Source organism: Physeter macrocephalus, chromosome 10 (genome assembly GCF_002837175.3).
Source record: "Physeter macrocephalus isolate SW-GA chromosome 10, ASM283717v5, whole genome shotgun sequence".
Lineage (NCBI taxonomy): Eukaryota > Metazoa > Chordata > Mammalia > Artiodactyla > Physeteridae > Physeter > Physeter macrocephalus.
The window spans coordinates 14095385-14106189 of record NC_041223.1 but is presented as its reverse complement, the minus strand read 5'-3'; the positions used below and the strand labels follow the sequence as shown (position 1 = coordinate 14106189).

Sequence of the window (10805 nt, the reverse complement as noted above, 5' to 3'; positions counted from 1 at the left end):
GGGGGAAAAAAAAAAAAAAAAAAAAGAAAAGAAAAGAAAATTCATCACTTTTTTCCTCAACATGATTCTTCCCACTCTAAACTTGCCTGAGTCTGAAACAGCACTGCGTTTTAATCACAAACTCACATTATACAAGACAGGAAAAATTTGTCACCTGTTTCTATGCTGTTACCCTCTCCTTATTTTTCTCCTCTCCCCAACTCTAAAATTTGAAGTTTCTCAGGGCTAATTTCCAGGCCCCTTTTCTCTCCTCACAAGCTCTCCTAGGCGATGTCCATTGCCAAGGCTTTAAACCCTTCCTAATGTGGAACACTTAGTAGGAGAATAAAACTTGCCACCCCAAAATGAGCCTGGCATGCAGATTATTTTGAGCTGAAAACAATCAAGGTCCAAAAGACTCAAGAAAAAACTCTGACCTTCCCTCTAACTACCTAAAGAATCTAGAAAGGGGACCTATTACAGGAATAGAGCTATCATAGAGATATCTGCAAAGAATGGGGCTGGGTGTGGTGAGGGAAACTCTTAAGAGATCAGAGTACACTCTGTGTCCCACTGTCTCTGAATGGCCCAATTAATATTTGTTTACCAAACATTTGCTTTTCCATCTTTATGTGAGTTGCCTTCCTCCTCTTTTAAGTCTCAAACCACTACCCCCAACATCCTCCTTTGTCTTTAGCTGAAGATAGTATTTAAGGTGAGAGTTTCAACCATTTTGGCAAGTTATTCAGTTTTCCTGAGTCTCTCCCACGTATACATGTTATTAGACTTTTATTTGATTTTCTCTGGTTAATCTGTCTCATGTCAATTGAATTCTTAGACCAGCCAGAAGAACCTAGAATAGTAGAGGAAAATTTCTGCCTCCCTGACACTTATAAAGGTATATCTCTAACGCAGATATCTGTCCTAAGTTTCAGGCTTGTATATTCAACTTACATATTTCACGGGTATCTCCATCTTATCATGTAAAAGCCCGCTTCTTCCTCTGCTGTCCCCATCTCAGTTAAAGGTAACACCCTCTCATTGCTTAAGCTTGAGACCTAGGAGTCATTCACACCTTCTGTCACCATATCCAGCATCAAATCCAACTGCTTTCACCTCCAAAACGTATCTTGTATGTCTCCTGTGCTCCCATCTAAGTCACGCAAACTCCTTATCTGAATTGCTCTCGTGGTCTACTGGGTGGAGTACCAGTTTACACTCTTGTCTCTCCAAACCCCTCTTCACAGAGTAATCAGAGTGACCTTTTAAAAAGGTAAATCAGATCCTCTCACTCCCCTGCTTTAAAATACTTAGTGGCTTCTGGCTTGTAAAATAAAATCCAAACTCCTTACTGTATTCGTGCGGTCTCACCTCCCGCCCGCCCCTTGTACCACACTCCCTTCTGGCTTACTACATTCCAGCCTTCTTCAGTTACTCCAGGACCCTCAGCGCTTTCTGCCTCAGGGCCTTTGCACATGGTGTTCCCTCAAGCTCTGGAATGCTCTTCTTCCTCTCTGTGAGACGGTTCTCTTCATCTTTGGAGCCTTAGGTTAACTGTCACATCTTCAGAGAGGCCTTTCCTGACCACTGACTCTAAAAACAAATCTCTATTGTTCTCTTTTAACAGAACCCTATTTCCTGCGTAACAGCCATCACAATTATACACTGTTGGTATTTCTCATTTTTTGTATTTTATGATTTGCTCTTTAGCTGGAATCTTGACAGGAGAAATTCTTTTTTGGGATTTGAATGACATGTTAGAAAAACAGGCCCTACCCCTACAGGAGGGGCAATCATGACTCCAAGTAAAGAATCATTGCTTTTATAGTTGCCAATATTTCACAGTTTCCGATATACCCCTACTTGCATAATTCCCACCTATTCCACAGGACTGCAGGCTTCGCTGTAAGCCCAGGGCCTCCTCAGAGTGGGCTCTCAATAGATATAAAAAACAAAACAACAAAAACCCTCTTCTTTCCCTAATATCAATTGTCATCCTGTCCAGCTGCTGTTTTAAGTGAACTATTATATTGAAATTATTATATACGTCTAGGAAAGTGCAGACTGTAAGTGTACAGTTCTATGAATTTTCACAAACCGCACATACCTGTGCTCCTGGCACCCAGATGGAGAAACAACATTCCCAGGACTCCACAAGCCCCCTGGACCGCATCCCTTCCTTTCCAGAGATCACCATGGTGCTGAATTGCAAATGTCATCGATCACTGCTGCCTGGTTTTGAGCTCTACAGAAATGGAATCATTCCTGATGTACTGTTCTGTGTCTGGCTTCTTTCACTCCCTCCAAGACTGTGACTGGTGCATGTAAAAAGAGCTGACCCTTTTTTTTTTTTTTTTTTTTGTGGTATGCGGGCCTCTCACCGCCGCGGCCCCTCCCGTCGCGGAGCACAGGCTCCGGACGCACAGGCCCAGCGGCCACGGCCCACGGACCCAGCCGCTCCGCGGCACGCGGGACCCTCCCGGACCGGGGCACGAACCCGCGTCCCCTGCATCGGCAGGCGGACTCCCAACCACCGCGCCACCAGGGAAGCCCAGAGCTGACCCTTTTTATTGCTGCATTGTATTCCACTGTCACCTGGTTTGTGGGTCTTGTCCATTTAAGCCTTTCTAGTGGGTTCATAGTGGTATCTCATTGCAGCTTTAATTTGCATTTCCCCGATGGTTAATTAGACTGAGCACTTTTCCCTATGCTTTTTGGCCACCTGGAGATCGTCTTTTGTGACCGCCTGTTAAAAATCTTTAGCCCATTTTCTATTGGAGTCTTTCCTTTTCTTACTGATGCATGGAGTCGTGTATATATTCCGGATAGGAGTGCCTGTGTTTCTTTTAGTTCTGTGTATTGCAAATATCTGCTCCCATTCTGTGACGTGCCTGTCCCTTAAAGGGTAAAAGCTTCCTTAATGATGTCTTTTGATAAACAGAAGCTCTTCATTTAATTGTAGTCTAATATATCAGTATTTTGCTTCATTGGAAAAGTTAGAGCCTTTGCTGTCCTATTTAAGAGATCTTTGCCTACCATAATGTCATGAATATATTCTCACATGTTACCTTCTAGAAGAATGCTATTCAAAGTGTGGTCCATTCAATGGCATCATGAACTGGTTTGTCTCTAGTTCATGACATGAGAAAGATATTGCAAGTAAACATTAAGAAATTTTATAGCAACTTGACGTTGACACAACATCCAACCAGTATTTTATTTTACTAAAATGTTGAGTTCGAAATTTAAAAATTAAAAAAAAAGGTTATACACTACAGATACTTTGAGAAGCACTGTTTCAAAACATTTTTTTTGTTAATCTTCACATTTAGATCTACATTCCACCTAAATTTAATTACCATGTCCAGTGTAAGTAGGGGTCAAAATTCCTTTTTTTTTTCCTTCTTATTGACCCTGTATTATTTAGTGAAAAGATGATTTTTCATCCACTGTTGTGCAGTACAGTTTTTGACATAAGCCAAGTGTCCGTGTAGGTGGGAGGGTGCTTCTGGCTTCGCATTCTGCACCACTGACCCATTTGGTGTCTGTGCCAATACCACAGTCTCATAATTGCTATAGCTTTATAAGTCTCACTCTCTGAAAGGATACATATCCTTCAATTTTATTCATCTTCTTCAAGGTTGTCTTGGCTATTCTTAACTCTTTCCATTTTCAATACATATTTTTTAGTACATTTGCAATATGTTTTAGAATTATCTTATCAATCTACACCAAAGAACTTGCTGGGATATTTTAATGTAATTGTAACAAATTTACAGACCATTGTTGTTTGTTATACATTCAAAATGCTTTTGGTCCAGTAAAGTATTTTCTCCTACTTTATAATCATTTTTGGTACTTGATTGCCAAAAATATAAAATTCATACTATGTGGTCTGTTTTGAGGGCTTCTCCATAACTAGACTGACCTTATTATATCTTTTTTTTGCACTGATTCTCTGTACAAGCAAGAAGAGCCCCTCACTACTTCACACCACGTTCATTCTCACTCTCTCCTCTGTGCCTTTCCTCACACATTTACATTTATAGTGTCTCTCATCCACTCCTGTTACCATTCCAAATTTTCAAAATCCATGTCTCCCAAAAGACTTGTTAGAGTCTCCTCTGATCTTCCCACTACTGTAACCCCTAATCACATTGCTGGGTTTGGTATAATGTGTTGGTAATTCATCTACCCCTAAATCATATGTTAAAGAATAAGTGTCTATTTCAGCTGTGCACATAGTAGGCGCTCAACACATCTAGTTGAATTCATTCTAATTCATAATAGACAAAACAGTTACCTTAATCATGAAGCAACCAGGGGAAAAAAAAAAAAAAAGCTTCCTCATTCATTTAATCTCAGTGGATTTGACCAACCAGGCATACAGTGAAGTGAACAACTTCCATTCCAGACTCACAATGTCTAAAACAGCTCTCTGAATGTTCTGCAGTAAGTGATCATGGAATTAGGAATCCTAGAACTGTTAGTTTCCATTCTGTTAGAGTCAAGCCTCCCTATTCATGCTTCAGTTTACTCTCAGGGGAGAGCGGATATTTTTGGAAGGTTGCTATAGTTTTTAACTTCAAGATCCAGCAGCCAAACTTACTGGGGGATGGGGTTTTCTTTTGCGGTGATGTAAATGTTTTGAAACCAGATTGGGAGGGTGATTGTATGACACTGTGAAAGTACTAAAAGCCACTGAACTGTACACTTTAAAATGGTTAATTTCATGGGAGGCGAATTTCACTTCCATCTAAAAAAACAAAACGATCCAGCAGTTAAATATATGTCTTCGCCCAATAACTGTCTCAGCTGGTGGCCAGATGCTTCCCTCCAACATCTGACTCAAAACTAAGGAGAGGAGATGAAATGTTGTTCCTCTTTGCATTTCTGACTTGTGTTTACAAGGAGGGCATGTGTATGACCAGCTTGTGGTTTAGAGAAGTTCCTTGAGCTTTTCTAAAATGACTCACTCTGGGGAGAACATGGAGCTCATGTCTGTTTCAACACCAAAGGTGAACATGAATTTCACTGCGACTTTCAGAACTATCTACATCAGAGTTCATCTCAACTTGGAGCTGTTATTTATATTAAAGAAACAGAACCGAAATAACCTCAGAGCTCTGCCTACTGACCATCACTGAGTTGGTGTGGCAAAGACAACACATGCCCGGGAAGCATCAGCTGCCCATGATAATGAAGGTCCCGATCAGAGGGCTCACCACCCAGAACAACAGCCACAAGTCAGCTTATGAACTGCATTGATGTCTTTAAATTAAACTTATTGTTCAATTTAAAGAGGATAACAGGAAAGGCACAGCACTCCACCCAAATTCAGCAGATTTAGACAAGTGTTCGGAGGAAAAATGTAGGAATTAGAGTAGCTCTCTAAAGAAACATTAGTACTTCCAAGAGAGTGTTGGGAAAAAATTAGCAATTGAAGTATTTTTTATTAATTTTTAGAAAATACTAAAAGCATACTGGACTTTCTCAGCCACATTCCACTGGAATTTAGAAAGAGTAATTCTACCGTACTGCTTGAAATTTTTCAAGTATCATTCCAGAAGCCAAGAACCAATTTAAATATTGTGATACCGTTAGCCTTCCATGTGGGCAGCGCTGTCCCAGAATTCATAGAATTTAGGTACAGACAGCAAAAGTAGGTCAGATGGAAAATGTTAGATTTGTGATGATACAAGAAATTATACATTATTTATATTTCTTTCCCTCTCATTAGAGCATTAATATAATTGTTAAAAGCTCCAATGATGGGTAATCATTGAATTAGCTATACCCCCTCATTGCTATAATTGTTAGCACTACCACTCTCAATTTAGAATGGGACAAAAGTCATGTGGTTGGCCTTAATTACAAGAAAAGTCACAGGTTCATTTCTAATTCATAATACTTAGCTTTAATGTGCAATTTTGAGTTTTCTCCATTAAATCCCTTGAATAAAAGAATACTTTTGCTCTACATTCAGTTTGTGTTTTCATACTAATACCTGAGAGGCAGGGTGATACTGGTGATTGGGTGATAATTTAATTAGGAACTCTGGAAGGTCAGGCAGACCACCAGGATCTTGCTTTCATACAGTTCCTAAATCCTGTGGGACCTGCTCAAGGGTCTTTGGGAGCCGTGGTCTGTCACCTGGGACACAGAAGGATCAGCCGTGAGCAAAAGCAGAGGTGATTGGAAAGTACCCGAAAGTACCCCAAAGTAGAGAGAGTCAAATTCTGTAAACCCTCTCCTGGAGTGTTGGCTTCTGATCATCTAAGTCTGTGACACTCAAATTCACTTTAATCCAGCCTTTGGATAATTTATGCCAAATCCTTTTTGGTTGCTTAAAAGAAGCTGTAGTCAAATGTATGGAAGTTCTCCTGCCCCTCCAGGTACAGTGAAGAGCTGGGGAGGGTGTTAGGCACACAGAGCCTCAGGAGGCACAGGGGGGCTATCCGGACGGCCCCTTCAGGTGACGGTGAGGTGGCTGTTGACAGTTAGAAAACTGGAGTACCAGTTAGAGAGACACTGCATGGTAGTAGAGACCTAAGTCCCTGACTGTCCTCGTGATTGCCTTAATCCAAGTAAACAAAGGTTAATTTTAACTTTACATTTTCACTGCACCCTCCCCAAACCAGATGGACTGTGGGTGACTTTAGGATAGCAGAAAGACCCACAGAAGGTCATTTTACCAAAATAAGGCCTATACATGGATGCTATACACTCTGATTTCTATCTTAAGAAGTTACAAGAGTGTCAAAAACCTGAAACCACTGTTTCTCAACATGCTGTCTCTAGATGAAATAGTCTCATTTTTGTGTTATACTGCAAGGTCCTTTACTGTAAAACAGTACAATTTTATCTTAGACTACACCTACGAACAAGCAATGTATTCCAAGGTTATCCTGGGTTCCAAAACTACAGAGCTGTTAAGTAGAAGAAAGACAAAGTACAGAGTTTCACTCTTAAAGCTGGTAAATTACCCAGTATTTGATAACTACATAATTGCATCATGCCTTCATAGCTCTTAATTTGCATTTTAAAATACCTTTCTTTTCCTCTGCCTTTGATAGGGTGGTCACATGCTCCTGAGTTCTGGCCGCAGCAGCGTTTTCCTGTACCACGGTGACTGAATATTTAGGGGACTGCACGCCTCAGTACCCAGACCCAGTTACACCTGATTATGCATTAAGAGTACACCCGATAATGTTGCTAAAGCAGTAACCAGATTTAAGCTATGCACTTTCTTAGCATGCATTCTAAGTTGATGCATTTTTAACAATATCTGTCTGAGTTAGGTTAATGTAATCATCTCTGTTTCTCACCTAAAGCTGAAGCACTGTCCAGTGTCCCTTTTAAAAAATGATTCAAGTCTGGGAAAACCACAAGATTATAGCTTGGAACCCCTATTCTTCAGCTGCTTCTTTGCCTACTGGAGTCGGAGAGTTATTCTCTTCAGTGATAACAGGGAGGTGCTGGGCAAACACTGGCTAAGTTTTGTCAAACAACAATACCCTGAGAAGGTAGACTGGGGTACACTTTATTCTTACAACAATGGTTCAAAACAAAATGAAAACAATGTGGCAACTATAAGGAAATGCAGTCTGTGCAATAAAAGTAAAAAAGCAACATCAAGGTCTGAATTTCCTTCTTTCCCTCTTCGACCCCTCCCTGAAGCAGTGATGGAAACCACCACCACTTGGGATCTTGTTTACTCTGTAACAAGTGATACAGTAAACCGTGTCAGCCTGCTGTCTTATGCTTGGCCGGCCAGTCATAAGTAAGAGTGCACCTATTTGATCACGCAGGAAACTGAAGTCATTGCTATTCTTACCTGGTGTTCGGCCATCTGGCTCTCGGTACTCCTGCCATGCTCTGGACTTTCACTGAGTTTCATCTCGATGGCCTCCATTTTCGTGGAGACGGACTGGAGGGAGTCCTGGTACTTCTGTTGGCGTTCCAACGCTTCGTAGAGCGTGCGCTGCTTTTCGCTGATCTAAAGAAGAAAAGGGATATTACCAAATATTCCTCAGCCCCTTATCTTCTAGATTATGACATTTCTTTCCTCACCGCTTTACCTCTGTGACCCAACAAAGGGTGTTCAACTGTATATGGGATGTGTAAACATTATGCATTTATTTCATAAGACGATCGTTAAGGTAATCAGTGTTTGGTGGGCTAAACAATTCCACATTTCGAAGACTTACCACATTCTTTAAGGTTTCCCAAGAGCGCTGTAACTCATCCAGTTTAGCAGTAGCAGATGGCTCCAGTCTTGGTTCACAGAGCTCCTGGGGTGGCAGAGTGCTGGGGGAAATCCTGGAGGCATCGGTCTGCAACGACTCAGCAGACAAGGCTTGGTAATAAGCGATGTCCTATGGGTGCAAAGCACGGTGTTGGATTCAAGAGGAAAACAAGGTTTAGGTCATGATGCTCTGGGTACTGCTTGTCCTGTGGAGGAAAGGTTTAGGATTCACACCCATCCCCGGGGGCTACCAACTATCAAAGTCAGTAAACTCCTGTGACAAGAAGGTCATATCAAAGCACACTGTAGTTGCTTTAGAATTTTTTAGAATTGGTAAAAAAAATTTACCAATATTTCAAGTTGCCAAAACTCATTCCTAGTTTATGTTTGGTAAAATGGAAATGTCGGGGTGGCCAAAAAGTTCGTTCGGGTTTTTCCACAACGTGGAATACATGTTTAAGTGGTATCCATATTTAAAGACTGATTAACCAGCAAAAAAGGAGAATCTATATGATCTACTTCCTAAAATGTTGCTTAATGTGTTGATCAAAGGTTTGAATAGTTTTTTAAAACCCTTGATTTAAATACATTTAAGTCTATAGAAAGTCTTTTTTCAGATATAGCCAGATCTTTAATATTTGTGAGTTCATTATTCACAGTAATTAATTTAAATATGTTAACATTAATAAGGGAAAATGTAATGGGGAGGTTAAAACTACTCTAAGAAACAAATAATAGAGAGGTTTTCTCCTATTCGATTCCTGGAAGTACTCAAGAAATAAAGTGAATGCTGAAAAATGAAGCTTTTGAATTTTCTTATTTCCTGGATAATAAGTAATATTACGTATTTTATTAATATTGATAATGGCATTACTAGCTCAAGATACATAAGTCATGTGTTTTTAATTGTTTTTATGGTTGTTTATCTGTATATTTATAGAAATTGAACTGGGACGTAATGTTTACATTCTGGAAATTGCTATAATAAAGTTCACTACTTTCGCAGTTGCACCGTTTAAGATCAAAAACCTGAGCCTTATTGATAATGATGTCTTGGTAGAAAGTATTGACGAAAGCCCCAGACACCTGGGAAACCAAGGAAACAGCAGGAAGGAGCCTGGTGTCCTGGGGGTCTGTACCAGGGCAGGAGCAGGGTGGTGGGGTACAACAGAATGAGCTCAGACAGGAGTCTGCCCCTGGAGGCGTCAGGACACCTGAGACCCCAGGTGAAATTCCCCTCCCAAGTAGCTACAGAATTGGAGCAAGCCACTCGCATCTCATGCATGGGTTCCCTCATCTGCATAACACTGGGTGGTTTTGAGAATTAAATACAGTGATGTTTGAGTGGCCAGGAGACCTTCTACCCATTGTGTTGCTGTGGCTGAGGCTTCTAGGTAAGTCCCCAGCATTTATTGATGACGTTGAAGCATGGAGACTGGTTCCATTTCATTCCTAACCCTGTCACTCATCGTGAGTAGATTATCTTGGTATTTTCAAGTCCCTGACAGCCTTATATCCGTTCATCCTCACCCACTTCCACCCCTTGAACATGATAGGCTGTCATCACTGAATGGATTCACCCCAAGTGTATTTCTGACTGTGTTTAAGTTATGTAAGCCCTTCTCTTGCCAACTGCTGTCTTTCCTTTGCCCCTTGAACCTCTGCTTCAGCCACTGGAAAAACCCCAACCATGACTCAACGCAACTTTTCTTTCCAGTTCGCGCACACACGATCAAAGCCCTTGAGGAGATACCCCTGCAAGTTCTCAAATTTTCAAGCCTGTCTATATTCAGACTCGCCTCTATCTCATTCCTCCTGGTCCTCTTGATTAAAGAGGACCCTCCTACCTACTCCCACGACCTCATCCACCTTCGCTTTTGCAAGGGTCTTGGTCCATTAATACCTACTCCCTCTTCACTTTCTCCTCAGCATGTAAATAAAGCCAAATTTTTTCCATCTGAAAACACCTAAACACACTCTTTTTTCTGATTTTTTTCTTGCAGGATATCACATATTGGAAAGTTCTACAGATCAATATGTGATGGCTCATCATACACAAATACATTCGGAATCATCATTTCTTCCCTCTCCCTTTGGCTTCATAATCCAGTTTCTGAAAATGGTAGTTTACACTTAATGTGTTCACTTTCTCACCCTCAGTCCACTTCTAAGTAGCCAATTGGGCTTCGAGTCTAGCGACTCCACTGAAAATGCTCTGGCCACAGTCAGCGGTGGCTGTTTTCCACGATAGAAAATGATTATTTTTCAGATATTCTCTTGCTTGGTCTCTCACTAGCATTCAATACCACTGACCATCCCTTTTTGGAAACACTTTCCTTTTCATCTCTGTTCTCCTCCCAGCTCTCTAGTCATTCAATCTTTCTCTTTTGTAGTTTGTTTTTTGCCCTCATTCTTAAATATTGCTGTATTTTTAAGCTCCAGAATCACATATCCTGTTGTACAAGTTTATCCCACAGTGTCTTCAAACTCAGTACTTCAAAAAAACAACAACAACAACAACAAAGGGCTTCCCTGGTGGCGCAGTGGTTGAGAGTCCGCCTGCCGATGCAGGGGACGT

General features: G+C 41.0%; 1 protein-coding gene across 3 annotated transcripts in view; it reads right to left on the bottom strand.

Annotated features, from left to right (window-relative positions):
* SYNE1 (spectrin repeat containing nuclear envelope protein 1) overlaps window positions 1-10805 on the bottom strand; it is a 482398-nt gene that overhangs the window by 169092 nt on the left and 302501 nt on the right. For all 3 annotated transcript variants that reach the window (XM_028494818.2, XM_028494816.1, XM_024122567.1), the window contains 2 exons: window positions 8190-8357; window positions 7817-7978 (listed from right to left, as the gene is read on the bottom strand). In XM_028494818.2, the coding sequence (XP_028350619.1) occupies window positions 7817-7978; window positions 8190-8357 (330 nt within the window). The remainder of the gene's footprint in view (window positions 1-7816; window positions 7979-8189; window positions 8358-10805) is intronic.